At 38.4% G+C, this 15751-nt stretch overlaps 1 protein-coding gene across 2 annotated transcripts in view; it reads left to right on the top strand.

The window, feature by feature from the left end:
• The first annotated feature begins 695 nt into the window (after positions 1-695).
• Positions 696-15751, top strand: part of LDAH (lipid droplet associated hydrolase) — a 110378-nt gene continuing 95322 nt past the window's right edge. For both annotated transcript variants that reach the window (XM_059835341.1, XM_059835340.1), the window contains exon 1: positions 696-849. In XM_059835341.1, the coding sequence (XP_059691324.1) occupies positions 696-849 (154 nt within the window). The remainder of the gene's footprint in view (positions 850-15751) is intronic.

Below are 15751 nucleotides of genomic sequence, written 5' to 3'. Positions count from 1 at the left end.
TCTAAAGGTGAGTATAAATATTTGCCTGAATTGATCAAATCGTGAGTAGCTTTAACTGACAGAAAGACTCCTCCTTTAATCCTTTGAAAAGTTCTAGAGAAGTAAGTTATGCTGCACTTAAAATGAGGAGCCCACCTAGTGCTGGAAAGCAGTCTAGTAATTAGCATGTTCCTTTTGGCCTTTGGTATTTTCTTTTGGGTTTTATTCTGGTTGGTTTTTGTTGGGGTGTTTTTCTGGTGGTTGTTTTTAAGTGATGCTGTGCTCCCATAGTTGAGGCATACAGAACTTGTGAAGACATTCATTCAGTAGGTCTGTTTGGTTGGTATTTTTCTTCTTTTTGCCTTCATATGGGTTTCAACTGAATCTCTTCAGTGGACAGTGTGAATAAGAAATTTAAAATTATTTGTCTTTAAGGTAGAATAGATCTTATTGTCCAATTCATCACCATATATTTCTGTGACAGAAACTGAAAGATGCTTTCTCTCATGTAACAGTAACATGTATCAACTTCGGCAACCTATTCAAACATCAGATATTGAATTGGGCCTCTGTTTACTGGAGATGACAGCTGTTTGGGGAGTGTGGTTTGGGTTTTTTTCACAATTATTCTATGGGAAGGTATAATAGCAAAGAGCCAGCTATGTAAATATTTGCTGATCTGTTATAATGGTATCTTATTCTGTCTAACAGCAAATATGAGGTCAGCATCAGAAGAGCCAGTCCCATTACATGAAGAATTTATCTACTGTTGTGGAGCTGCTACCCATGTCTTAAAGTGTGGGCCCTGGAAAGACCTCTCAAAAGATGAAAGTAAAAATCTACCCAGGCTCTTATTCATGATTATTCCTGGTAAGGGTCTTTTTTTGTTGTAAGTCTAGAAATGCGATGATTGGAAAGGGTATGTTCAGTTTCAAAAACCTCATTAGATAAGTGGTAGAATTTGGCCTGTTCATATGGCCAAAAAATCACTAGTATTGCAATGGTGAAATTTCTTTGTTGTATTTGATTACTTCTGTTATCTGTATTCGTAACAGTGCCGTAAGGGAAAACTGAGAAAACTGAGAAATTAGGATGCCTCTACTCATTTACTCTGTGATGGTGGTTTGCTGACAGCATTGCATTTTTGTTTGGTTTTTTTTCCATTGCTCTCTTTCCATTTATTTCTTGCACATTAAAGTGGTACTACATTGTGAGCTGTGTGCCAAGTGAAAGATGAAAGTTACAGTATTTGAGAATTCTGGATACGGTAGTTTTTTAAAGTTGGGGTTTTTTTTACAGTAAATGTTTTTTAACTTAGATTTTTGCACATGAATTTTTATGGTAAGCCTCTTGAACTCAATGAGCATCATATAGTTCTGAGTTATATTTAAATCTGGTCGTCTTGAAATGAAAGCTCTAAACTTTCATTTAGTATATGTTAAATTTAATGGAGAAGTCCTAAATTCATTGAAGTCTACCAATGAACTGTAGGAGTTCTGCCATTAGCAAAAGTAGAACTTAAGCTTGCTCGAGCACAGATATTGTGACTTTGTCACTGCCTTAGAGTTTGCAAATTTCTAATGCTTCCTATAGTTTATTTGAATGTTTTAGATACTATTGTTGCTTCCCCAAAATTAGTGATGTGAATAATGACTCTTCTGATTATCCAGATTTTTGGCTTATTGTTTCTGTTGAAGTATACTCTGTTGCTGTTTATGGGCCAGTGTGTGGCTTGGTCCTTGCTCAGAGGTGAAAGAGAGCACAGGTTCCATTTTTCAGGGTTTTGCAAGGTTTTTCAAAGCTCCATAGAATATTTTATGTTAGTTTCTTTGGGCACAATGATTTTATGCCCTTGCCTCCTGGAGTTGAATAATAGCGTAACTTTTAACCCAGTGACAATGAAGTTTAAATCCTTTCTGGAACTGAAGAAATAAGCCTCTTGTAATTACATCTTGTTACTGTTTCATTGGAAGAACTTTTTAAGCTACTGTATAGTGTAACTTTTTAGTAAAAGAGTATCTCTATGGATCCAAATCATCAAAACAGTTTTCCAGAGGTACAAGCCTGATTTGATGCTTGTCAGTTGCTGCTTTCTTCCAGTTAAGGCATTTCTGGAAGGCTTAAATGAACAGCTAAGTTAAATGTTTCTTTTTCCCCCAAGTTCTGGAGCTTTCATCTGTCTTCAGGTTGTGATAACCTTGTGTTTGCATTGGTGGTAGGGCCTGTAACTACGGTAAATCTGTAAAGCTAATATATCAGTAGAAAGATTTGTAGAGGAAGAGCACAAAAGTCAAACATCAGCATCCAAGGCAAGGTACTTCTACAAGGCATGTAAGTTATTGTGCTCGAAATGTACCAAGTCACACAGACTTTATGGGCTCTATATTCATTACAGGAAACTTTTAATGCAAGAAAATGTAGTGGCAGGCCTACATGGAGCTCATTTCCTGCAGAACAGTTCTGTGGAGACTCCTTAGTAACAACATCTTACATTAAGTAGATAGGTATCCAGAAATAGACATCAGTGAAATATTGAGTGCTTCTGTCATGGTCTGCAAGCTTTTGCAAGCAGCTGATTTATGGTTTTGCTCTTATTTCAGAATTATGTTGGTAACAAACTGGAAGTTATCTTACTGAGAAAACAATTAAAAAACACAGCAGCCACAATAATGGTATCTTCATTGTAGATACCCAAATTCAGCAGTGAATCAAGTTACCTAAGCTCCTCACTGTGGCTGACTAGGACCTGGCATAACATAATGCAGTTTTGCTTCTCATAAATCAAATGTTTTTTTCCTACTGGTATATGTCCCATTTTTAGCCTTCAAGGGGAATTCTGTCTGCCAACACAAAACTGCAGTCTTAGGAAAGGTCCGGACGTTTGGGTCATCTGGCAACATGTTTGTGTACCTAAACGGTTAGGATTAGATAGCATTCCCCTCATGCTGTTGTAACTTCCCGAGTATGAAATGTGGAGCCCTTCTGGAGCCCAGCTATTTTCACACTTGAAAGGCATGTATGCCTAGTTGAGATTCTTTATGGAATGAAAAAAGGGGGCGCAAAATGATAGCTTGGTACAGGTAAAGGAGAGAAATACCCAGATAAGGGCAACTCTCACTCAAAAAGGAGAGTGCACAGCCAAGTGTTCAGTGATCTGAGCCAAGCATGGCTAGTCCTACTGCATGTGGTACATTGTTCTACATGTGAAAGTGCCCTGGTACATACTTTTCCAGTCTTAATGAAATTCATGCATATGATTTTGTTTATATGTAATCAACCAAAATGGGGTTGAGGGGTGCATATAGAAGAGAAAAATGACAAAATTCTCAACTTCTGCTGGAATATAATTGTTGCAAGAGATTTGCGAATAAATCCTGTATACTTATTTTCTTTTTGGTTTTTAGTCAAATTTCTTCATAATGGCGGGATTTCCTTCTGGTCTGATTTATTTTTTAAAAAAAGGGGGGAGGGGGAGGAAGCTGACTCCAAAACATTCTTCTACTCTGAAACCGATGGCAAAATTCCCATTGACTTTAAATGAGGCAGGATTCTGCCTCCTGAGGACTGATAGCTCACTGTGCTTGAAGCAATTGGATTACAGAACATGCAGCAGAGTTCAATCTCATTTAACTACAACAAGCTAATATTTTTTATTGTTGGCTGTGTAAACTTATCATTTGAATAATGTTTTGCTATATTATAGTTGAAATGTTTAATGTGCACTTCTTTGTTCTGTAACATTTTTCCTTGTGTAAGCAAAACCTCTGTATAGGAGTAACAGTGTGTTTACTGAAGTAATTATTGTGTAAAAGACCCAGTTTTTCCTCAGACTAGAATATATGCATATACTTGTCTGCTTTTCTTAATATGAATTATTTTCTATTAAAATCAATGAGATTTACTCATGAGAGTAAAATTAAATGTGTACAGTTGAAGGATCAGGTCCATGGTTTTCTGAAAATGTAGGCGTTATGGAAAGGACAGGAATTACTTTTTTTCCTCTTGTGTCATAAAGGTCTATTTTCCCTTTTGCAGTGTTTGTTCAGTGCAAAATTAGCAGCGAAGTATAAAATATACTACAGCAATATTTAACATTGCTTGGGTTCATTGGAAACCAGGATCCACAAGTGTAATGGAATTTTTTTTTACTGTTTTAAGAGTGTCTGTCTATTTGTGTCTGTGTATTTATGAAACATTTAACCTTGTAAATAAATACAGTACATCTTTAAAACCACTGTGCTGTTTAGCTCATGAAGTTTTGCTGTTCATCAAGTTTTTCTTGCGTTTCATTTCAGGAGTGCATTGCAATACCTTCGTTCCAGGCTTCGTAATTTTTGCTGTAAATGATGCAATTCTGTTATTTGCAATCTTGTATGCAGGAAGCTTAGTTCATGACTGACAATGTGTAATGCAAATAACATTTTTTGTGGTAAAGCATGCTACACGAGTTTTGTTCATTAGTATGCAGAAATCGTTTCAGAATTCGGTTCTTTGGCATGAATCCCTATGCTTGCCAAATTTCTTGATGTGCCTGCTTGCAGTTGGGTTGCTGCTGGGTTATTGGATAATCTTGTTGTTTTACCAACTCCTGCAGTGACTTGGTGATGTTTAGGGCCGATGAGGACTTAACCAGACACTTTTTTTAAAGTATAAAGATTTAATCTCCTGAGCTAATCCTCTGAATCAAGAGTTGCTTATGGTTTTTTGCACAACAGAAAGTGGGGGCGTGGATTCTGGCATTTTCCTAGGGGTGGTTACATGTACTTACTTCAACAAGACTATTGTCACTTGAAGACTACTTAAGTATTTTTCAGCAGCGAAAATAGTGCAAACAATTTGCCTGAATTATGACAAGTCTTTAATGTGTTCTCCCTTGAAGTGAGAATTCCTGTTAGCTTTAAAGTCTTTGAACTTCTATTTTTGACTGTAATGTAAGGACGCTGAAAAGCTTTCAATACATTATCTGGCTTTGTCTTCACCTGCTGTTTTGATATTTAACAATCGTCACCCTCAACATTTGCATAAGAAAAGTAATATTAAGAATCACTATATAATAATAGTTTGCACTAAAACTAATTGTATAGCCCTGAAGCTTAGTTCCTTTATATTTTTGGGTTTTGGCTCCCACTAAAATGTTTTTTTTAAAAGTTGTTAATCATTCCCTCTGCTCAGCAATCACTGGAATTAATAGTTCTTCAGAGGTCTACTGTCCCCACTGAGACCAAGGGGTTTGCTTAATAACAAAAGAATCTATCTCTTCCTTTTACAAACTGGGTAAAGTGTGTTTACTCCCATTCTCTTTAATTTGGTTTTAGAATGTGCTTTAATTTATACAAAATTTATGTGATGAAATATGCTTGTTCCTACATAATCTATATGTTATTACCATTCATCTGCAAGAATTGCGTTGGATCTAGTAAGGACTGATAGTGTCGGCAGATTAGGTTGCAGCATGCAGCTTCTGGCAGCCTTGGCCAGAATGTAATCCAGAATCCTGTACGTGAATCTTGGTACTTAATGTGTGATTAAACAGTTCTGATCTATCTTCTTTTTATTGATTTATGTGAAGCAAAATCTGATTTTGGAGTAGAGACCACTGAGTCACCTAAGAAAGGTGCTTCCATCCTCTCAGACACTACTTTTTACGTCAGCAGCCAGTGTCTCCTCCCCCAGGGCACGGTAGTGTTCACTATTTACCTTTTGAAATACCACTGGAGGAAAGGGGAACGCTGCTGGCAATGAACAGCCAGGTTAAAAGGAAAGATGACTTTCTACCTTCTGGACAAAAAGAATTCTGAGTTCAGGGTCATGTTCTGCTCAATATGCTTTGTGCTCACAGTCACTAAATGAGCTCCAGCAACAGTTCTGTGAACAAAGTTGAGAACCTGTTCTATCTGAATGCATTAGGCAGTAAAAGCTGCTTTTTTTTCCCCCTCTTTCTGTTTTTGTGGTTTGGTGGGGTTTTTTTGACTGAATAGTGCCAGAGCATCAGCAGTAGGAAAAAAATGTCTGTCCAGCCTCACCTCATCTTTTACCTCTGCAGTTTTGTCACTATCAGCCTCATTATGAGAGCTCTCCTGTGGCGTGTTTTGTTGGCTTTTTTTTTGTTGGGTTTTTTTGGTTTTGGTTTTTTTCTTGCAGGGTCAGGCTGGGTCCATGTCACCTAGTTCAGAAAGGGAATCTAAGGCCCAATTTCATCCAGCCTAATATTAAACACCTATTTAAGATGCTAAAGTTAAGGACCATAAATTCTTAGGTACTTCGTGTAATCAGTAGCTAGGGATGGGCACTGCCATGAACATTTCTGCCTACTAGGAGGTTCGGTTGCCCTGAGATGCTGTGAAGTCTCCAGCTGTGGAGATAATCAAAACTTGACTGGGTGCAGACCTGGGCAACCAGCCCTAGCTGACCCTGCGTGAGCAGGGAGTGGGCTAGGAGATCTTGGGTGTTCCCTTCTGACTTCAGTGATCCTGCCGGTGTGACCCAGGGACTGGCCATCCAGGCTTCTTGTCCAGGTGTGGATTCTGATCTGGATTGATTTTGGGGTACCCTCAAAAGGTAATAAAGATACTTCTATGGATAATATTAGATAAATACTTGACTAGAATTAGCTACTCTTTCAAGAGCTGTAATTTAAGGTACCCTCTCCTTGCCTTCACAGCCATACTGCGTAGCAAGTGCCTTAACACTGAAATTGGGTTTGTTGAGCGTTAGGAACCAAATAGAATTAAAAATTGGTAAGGAATGAAGTATGGTACTTAAACATAGTATGGAAGGAGTATGCCAGAAGAGGGAGCTGTTTTAAAGATTAGAAAAAAAAAAATAGTGTTTTTTGGAAAGCTTATTGCTGTAATAGCCAGCTATACCATGCACTAGCAGGCTTCAGGGTATCATCTGAGTGCATAGGTAAGCACTGACTGTTTCTCTACTGTATGCGTATCACAAAAAAATTAGTAGTTTTATAAGACTGTTCATGTGACAGTGATTAACTGGTTATGTTGGTTGTTGAGGATCATAAAAATACCTTTTACTGGTGTTAGGAGGAGTGGAATAAAGTCCAGTTAGAGCAGAGAGTGTAAGGATTGTAGTGCTGGGGCTTTTGTTCCCAGCTTTTCCACTGGGTTGCTTTTCAACAGATGCCCAGTCATCCTCACAAATTGTGTACCAAACCACCAAACAAATCTTCTTTGTTCACATTTGCAAAATTTATATAATCTATCACCCAAGTCTCTAAGCTAGCATTCAGTTATAACCACCTAACACTCAGTAAATAAATTAACAATAAAAGCACAGCTGCCTAGAGTGAGACAACAAATACTTCCTCTCCTGGAATGTTTAAATCATTGACCAACTCCATGGGCAGCTCCGCTCTTACTGATTGTGTGAAATTCTTGTGCCAGGACATACATCATCTTCTGATTGTACAGCAGTAAATACCCAAAGGTCATAAAGGAAAATAAGTAATCACATTTAAGCACTTCAGGTCTTTATTAAAGGAATCATTCATTTAACTTTGGATTTTGGTGGTTTGAATTAAGTAATCCTTTTAGATGCAATGAGAATTGTTTAGGTGAAAGTCATAGAGTATAATGTTGGAAAAAAGGTACATAGGACTCCTGTTTACACACTAATTTGCACTTTTTATTTTGCATAATCCTATATCACATAGTTTTGATGACCTGAAGCTGAGGCTGAAAAGCTGTTTTCTGTGTGGATGTATATTTTCCATCATATTAACACTGTGCTTTATGTATATATCTTCACTTACCTCTACTAGTGTAAGATATAAGATGATGCACGGGTTCTATTACCTGTGCTTACTTTGACCATACCTTCCCAAGTAGAGCAGTGCTGCTATTGTCCATCCTCAGCTGAAGCAATGGAGCCGAGAAGAAGGGAAATTTAGGTGCTCAAAAATGATGATGATGATATTTAACACACCTGCTCTGGCAATCAACTTATGACTCTCGTTTGGTTGGAGTCTTGGCTCCCTTAACAAGGCATGTGGAGGATTACACAGCTCAGAATGGCATCTAATCCAGCTGGCATCTAATGCAGCTAATCAACAGGAAGCAAAAAAAGTCTCAATTTTGCATCTAAAATTCTGTCCTGAGCTAGATGCTTTTATTCAAACAGCTGAGCAGAATCCCCTCTCTCTCTGTACACAGATATTCACTTTTAATTATTTAAGAAAGGTTCCTCTTTTACATATTAGCTTAGCAGCGGCATTCATCTGTTCTCTGGTATTTGCAGTACTTGAAGTTAAACTTAGTCCTGAAGATACTATACTTGAGCGGAGTATTCACTGTAGAACATCATGCCTGACTGCAAGTTAGCCAGGAGAGAATGGCAGTGGATCTGCAGCCCTTTCATGGAGAGAGGAAGAGAAACACTGTGCTCTTTTATCGTGGCCTCTCCTGCACAACTACAGCATAGGACTTGAAGCAACCGCTTGATGCTTTGAATCTATTGCATTGCTTGCTGGACTGCTCTTCAGACTGGCTCTGGGAAAACTAGCTGGTGTTCCTAAAATTTTCAAGAGTGTCTTTCCCTGTATCCCACCTGTCTGTTATGACCTTATGTGATCAACATGACTTAATAGGAGTCTGCCTGGAAAGTCTCCACCATTCCCTGCTTTATTAGCAGATGAGACGTGAGTAATTGAACCTCTCTTTGGATTTGGGCAGCCTGTAAGGAGTCTGGGTGGCAGGACTGGGCTATTCATAGAGCTCTTGCCTTCAGGTAGCTTTTAGCACCATCAAGTAAGGTATAAAGCAGATGTTGCTGAGTCTAAAGTAGCGTGGAAGTTAAACCTTTTTTTTAGAGTGTATATTAAGACCCACCAGGCACTGGAAATCTAAAAGCTTAGTGCTTGGAGCACTTAGAAAACTTCTTAAGGCCATTATTTCACAATCCAAAATGTTTGTCAACAATACTGGCATAAGGTATTCCTGTTCCCACCACACTGCGCCACTCCACCCCTCGGTTATGCCAGAACAATAGTTTGAGGGATCATGCTGTGAATTAAATAAATACATACATTCATTTCTGGGGTCTTTTTAAAGCTGGAACAGTTCCCTCTTTGGGTTCACAGCGTGGCCCCACAGAGCTGTGCCAGTGTAATTCAGGGGCTGGTGGGCCATGGTAGGGGGGTGGGAATGACAGTCAAGGGAAAAGGTGGGAGTTCCTTCAGCTGGACTTGCTGCAGAACTTTCTGTTGTTGAATTATGGTGTCAGTCCACAACATGAAGCACATATAGATGCGTACACCTGCTCAGTCTTGAGACTTCTCTGGAAGGAGTTGGTACCCCACCAGTCACACCAGGTGCTAGTGATTCGCTGAGAATGCCTCTCCCTTGTGGCTTCTGCTTTTGTTGACACTGCAGCTCCACATGAAGCCACCAACTCTTTGCATTTGACCCTGAGTTCTCAGATTTTGACATGGAGAATTTGTATTTTACATTGCTTTGAAATTATTATTATTTTCTTCCTGAATAAAAAAATTGACAGTGGGAAAGGAGCTTTCTTAATTTCCAGTAACTGGTATACCTGATGCAAAAGCAATCAATGAGAACAGACTACACTGTAGAGTTCAAAGTTCGTGTAGTGTAGCAATTCACGTAAAAGGGTCTACACAGAGCAAGATAACATGTTTTCCCCTTTCCCGATGATGACAGGTGGTCTTATCAGCAGATAAGGTGGTAAGAGCACAGCTTTCTATTTCAGTGAGTCATAAACACAGCAGAACACTTTTGATTCGCATGCTTGCATGGGATATGTATTATACATGAACATGTTTTTTAAATTTGCAGTTAAACAGGAGCAAAAGCACACAAAAAACCCCAACCGTATTTTCCTGATACTTCCAAAGCCACTTATTCCAACTTTTCTAGCCACTTTTTTGTCTCTAGTATGACTATTCATGGCTTACTTATGAGATCAGTCTTATTTTCAGCTGACCATGTATTGTCTCAGATGACAGTGCATATAAGGTACTGTTACCTGCTGGAGTTCTTAGTGGTTCATAATGCTTTAATTTTCATGCATAGATTATTTGGTCTGTTTATTTTTCATTTATAAAATGGGAATAATGAAATCTCTCTGTCAAGTGCTTGAGGACTTGTCAGTGGGAGTGCTGTCTCAACTCAGACCAAGGTTCTCTGAGGGCTCTCCCCTTTATTTCACTGAGCTAAATAGTTTGACTTAATGAGAATATTATTCTTGGGGGATAACACTAATTTGTCTATACCTATTTGTTTTCTACTTTTAGCCCCCATAAAACTTCAAATACATTGGTCAATTTTCCCCATTTTTTTTCTGAGAGATAGGGGACTCAAAATGATACCAAAAAATAGGAGTTTGCCTAGAAGACATACATGCTGGTAGAGTACCCCCTGAAGGAAAGGTGCAGGTGTGTTTTATCCCATATTATGTATTAGAAAATTCAATTCTTAGGACACCACTCTCCATTATTTTTACTGCTTATGGACTACTTGTTTGTGACTAATATTTTAAAATATGCTGACAGTTGTGCTTTGTTTACTGGGTCAGCCCACCAGCTTCCATTGTCTTTAGAAAAGAAAAAAATAGCTTTCATTAAAAAATAAAAACTTCCTCATGCAAAGAGGAGCCTGCATGTCAGATCTAGGCTTGAAATATGCCACTTTTATTGAATTTCCCAGTGTTCCAGAAGTACCTCTGATGGGGGCTTGGCACATTTGAGCTTATTAAGTTTGAGGAGGCAGAGTAATGACAGGATGGTTGAACAACCAACTGTGCTTGACAGTATTTCCCTCCACCAAATCTGGGTGACAGATGTGACTTACTGAAGTCACTTACTGAAATTTCTCAATCTGCAGTCTTCTCTCTGTGTCCTCTCCCTGCTAATGAGGCATCATTTTCAGCGTGGATCCTTCCTGCCTGGCTGCATGCAGCGTGATCGGGAGAGGAAGTGATCTCTCTCCCGCAGCACTCAGTGGCTCAAGTTGGCCGGAGTTATGGAAAAGTTGTGTTCTAGGGTATACAGCTCGATTTGACCATTTAAAAAAGGATCTGTTTCTCTTCATATGGCATCTGAGACGGGAGGGGAAAAGAAATTACCTACTGAAGGACCTACCTATGAAGGAAATCAAGTGTTTCCATGTGCATCCTGTACAAATAATGCAATTAAAATGTTTATACACTGGTACTGTAGCTTTAATGTACTTCTTCCTTCCTGGCAGCTGCTGCTAGAAGTACCTCAGCTGATACGGATTTGCAGTGATATTAAATATTTTGACTTAGTTATCTCTGAAAATAATAAAAAATAAATATCTCCTTTCAGATTCTAATTAACACATGGCCTCATTTCTATCCCGACAGTAACTCCTATGGGTCCTTGAAGCTGTATTAGAAATAAATTTGACCCATTATGTTCAATATCTAGATTATGGAAAACAGTAGAGCCAAAAATTCAGTAAGTCATAGCTCTTGCTCTTGTTTTCCTGCTACAGGTATGACTGAGGATTTTGATCATTGTCCCGATTTCCATTTTTGAAAGCAATCCTTGGTTATTCTTGATGGATTTAAAAACTCAAATAAGAATAAATAAATATGTAGTAATACATACTTACTACCTTCTACCTATAAGTTTTAGATATTTTGTATCTTATCGCAGCCTTTTCTTAAGAGGCAGAAGCTCTTCACAGTAGGTATTAAATGTCTAAACGTGTGCTTGTGAAGTGACGTGTGTTTATGAATGAGGAAGGTGTTTGCCTGAATTAAGTGTTTGGGTTGAAGTCTTCCTGGATCCCCTACTCAGGACCAGTACTGATACCCTAACTACAAGGCCTTTTTCCTCAATTAGAGATACATTGGTGTCAATGCAAAGAATTTTTTCCTAAGGTTGTGGATTGGTAAATCTTGGTTTATCCTTATGCAGAACAGTTTGATCTTTTATCTTGCATTTCTGAAGACTGATAACAAATGCAAATGCAAAATTCATTTGCAAAATCACCTTAGACTGTTCGTCTCAAATATTGCATTCCCTTAACAGTCTTGGTACAAAAAAGTTGCAGAAACACATTTTCAGTCTTTTTTTCTGAAATTAGCTGTCTTCATGTTCCCCATTGATATTTTTCCCATCTGTCATTTTATTGTAAAAACTATCTTAAAAAAACAAAACTAAACCCAAAACCTAATAACCCCAAAGCCCCCAAACCTATGCTTTTCTTTTTCGTAACTCTGACCAATGGTACAGCATAGAGAAATCTGTGATACAGATTTGAAAATGTACTTTCTGGTGCCTTTTGAATGTATTGTTTGTTTCCCCCTTGTATTTTATTCAGAAGTGATCAAATCTGCAGATCTGTTTATCTGCACAAAAGAAATAATTTGTGGTTATCTTGGTTTTGAATTGTTTATTTTTCTTGTCTTTGTCTTTTTCCTGCTGATGTTGTCTCATCAGAGTTGCTGTTATTCAGAAGTGTTTCTTAGGCTTATTTGTGAACCCGTTTGACACCAAGTCTCCTGTTCCTCTTGCGCACTTCCTTTGTCCTACCCCCCTCTTTCAGAAGGAGGTTTGTTTTCTGCTGGTCCAATTCTGCTTCAGCCCCTGAAGCCAACTGAAAAATTGCTGCTGAGAATTCCAGGCCCAGTGCAGAGCTCACTGCATCTTCTCTGCCGGTGTCAATTGTAGTGCAGATTGGATCAGAGACACCAACCACATCTGGGGTGTTAAAAGTAGTTAAATCTGTCTTCATCTGCATAAGCAGATGCTTGAGAGACTCTGTATGTGTGTGTACCAAGAGACCCAATTACACGTGTTAATTTTTCATTTGCTGTGGAGAAAACGGAACAAAAATTATTTAATTGTAAAAGCTGGAAGATCCTGGTTTCTACCTTTAAAAAATGTTGTGAAATATTCACTATTCCATTATGAACTCAATTTTTTCAGTTTTATATCTCAATCTTAACTCCCTTCCAAGAACCATTTGCTTACAGACTTATTAAAAATAATTAATAAAATCAAGGCTTTTTTGTATTTATGTACCTATCTTATCTGGTTGAGACATTAGAGGTAACTATTTACACCTGTGGACTTATGACCCTTGCAATATCACTTAATCACAAAGTCCATTAGGTGGGCAGTGGGCAAAATCAGGATTTCAGAGTTTGTATCTTATGTGGCTGGAGAGATGCTGTTAATCATTCATATGAGAAGAGAGGCATGTGCTGTCCTGTCACAATTTCTAGCTGGGAATTTTTATTCACAGGCTTCAAGCACAGTTGTCACTTAGGCAAAACCAGCTGTGGCAGGTTAATTCAGGTTTATCAGGCTGCGGTGGGATTTCCTTAGAGGTAAATGAGCCCACATTTGTCCTGAAGGTGGAACAGTGTTAGGGAACAGCAGGCAAGCTTATTTGCTCTGCAAAATGCATTTAAAGAATGTGTATTATAAAATCCTATAGTAAGTTTTATAGTTGTATCAAGCTAAAAACTGTGTGTGCGTGTGCGTGTATATATATGGGGAAAAAAAGTGAAATGTTCTTGAAAAACCTCTGCAATAAGCTGTGTTACAGGCACCTGGCTGAATCCTTCTGAAATTCCCCATCTTCACAATCCGAGCAAATATATTAAGGTGCTTTCCAGCCAAATTCATGATTCCAGAATTAGAGAGGATCAAACAGAGTTTTCACGTGTGTTTCTGTGTAACGTCCTTGTAATTGTTTGCTCTTTGGCTGATGCCGCTCCCCTAGTGAACAGACTATAAACAGAATATGGGACGAAGAATGCCAGTCCCCTAGACGTGCAAACAGGTGAAAGCTTAATTGGCGTGAGTTTATGATGATCTTTCAAATGTTATTTGACATGTTTTATTTGAAATCCCTTGACCCTGCATGTCAGAGGAACCTCTGTGTTTCCTTTTAAGGTCTGATCATCAGCCGCGGTGTCAGTTTCTGCAGTTTCCTCCCAAGTGTGAGAACATCATTGTGTTTTTTACATGCTCCATTTAAATCCTTCTGACATCTGCGTGGGCTGCTTTCCATTCATTAACATAGGGGAGTTGCATCTTCTTCCATGGTGGCTGCTCAGACGCCAAAGGCAGATTAAGTTTCATTGAGCGAGGAACTTGTCATTTAGGCTCTTCGAGCTGGAACTGCGAGCTTTGGCAGCTCTGCCAAGAGGCAGTGAGAATCATTGCCACAAAAATGACTTTTGTGTGGTCCTGCTGTGCACCCCTGGATTTCAAATTTGATTTATGGCTGCTCATTTTAAAAAAAAAAAGGCTGCATTTGATTTTGTTGCAGGAGATTATAACATAAATACTGCAGCATACATACTTAATTCTGAAACTGTGGATTATTTCTAAAATTAAATACATGGTAATTGCTGGCATATTTTCCAGTTCCTCAAAGTTCTCTGTAAACCCACTGTTGGCTGTGTATTTCCCTTCTATTAATGTAGCTGCCTTTATTCTTTATGGTTCTGCTGCGGTCCCAGAGCAGACAGAAAGCAACTGCTAGGGAAGTGCATGAAGCACCACAGCTGAATGCCAGCTACTGCTCCCGCAGATGGTCAGACTTCTGGAGACACGACTGAAAACACTGGGGAACATCTCACAGGACAGTGCACAGAATCCAAAAGCTTATTTCAAAACAAGGTGCAAGAAACCTCATCACTGTTTGGGATGATTTAGCTACACAGAAGTTTCTTCTCTTTCACTCACCACCACTCTTGGCATTTACTATAGACTGCTTAAATAAGTCCTTTTCAATTTAGAGATCCCTTCCAGAACTGCTAAGAATTATTTTCATTTTGTGTTTTAGTCTCAATTTCATTTGAGTAAGCTGTATATATTTTAAACCTACCCCTTTCTGGACAGAAGGCTTTTCCTATATGTTTTGGTGTATATCTTTGTTTCTAACCTGAAACATACTGCTGTTGAGGTTTACATTCTACATTCCTCAGTAAGTCTGTGAATTGTTTTTGCACAGGGTTATCTAATGCTAGTGCTCTCTTAATTATAGTTTACATTTCGTATTAATAATTTCTGTTGCAGAAGAATTCAAAATGCTTGACAATTTGTAAGCCACAAAAGCTGTCGTTGCTTGTGAGGAGTAGCTATGGTCTGTGACTTTTTAAATGAGCATTATATGTTTGCTGTTTTGCATTCATAATTAAGCTGATTGAATTGCACTGATGGCATACTGTATATAAGCTTAAACTTCCCGAGTCTGAATAACTGAAGTGCAACATCTCAAATTCTAGTATGTATTTCATTTTAAGACAGGACAAGTTTGACTTTGTGACACTTTGTATAGGAAGTCGTGAAATCAGGATAAAAGTTATTCTTTACCAGTGATATCCTGGGGCAGATATTTAGTTTGTACAAATTGTTCTCTCTCCACTGCTAGCTGTCTTCATAAGAAGGAAGTGCTTAGTATTTGAAATCTTGATTTGATGGAAAAAGCATTAACAAGAAAGTGTTTGAAAGTGAAAGGCGGGCAAGTGCATGTTTATAAGTTACTTTCATGTTTTTAACTCTGTGGATGATTAAAGAGGCGTAGTAGTTCCAGTTCTTGAAAGCCTGTACTTGCAGTATATATAAGTGGAGAGTATTTACCTCCTAATACAGCACATTCAGTCGTTCTGTACCATTTTGCTTTAGCTGTGGGTAGAACAGATCGGAAAAGGAAAAAGTGGATTTCAGTCTTCAAATTAAAGATAGAAAGACTTTGGGCTTAATGTGGAATAGGTGGGTGAAATGCCATGTGTTACGGAGGACAGAAAA

The sequence above is a fragment of the Gavia stellata genome, chromosome 2 (genome assembly GCF_030936135.1).
Source record: "Gavia stellata isolate bGavSte3 chromosome 2, bGavSte3.hap2, whole genome shotgun sequence".
In the NCBI taxonomy this organism is placed as follows: Eukaryota; Metazoa; Chordata; class Aves; order Gaviiformes; family Gaviidae; genus Gavia; species Gavia stellata.
The sequence above is the reverse complement of the archived record's forward strand: the minus strand, read 5'-3'. Positions and strand labels throughout refer to the sequence as shown.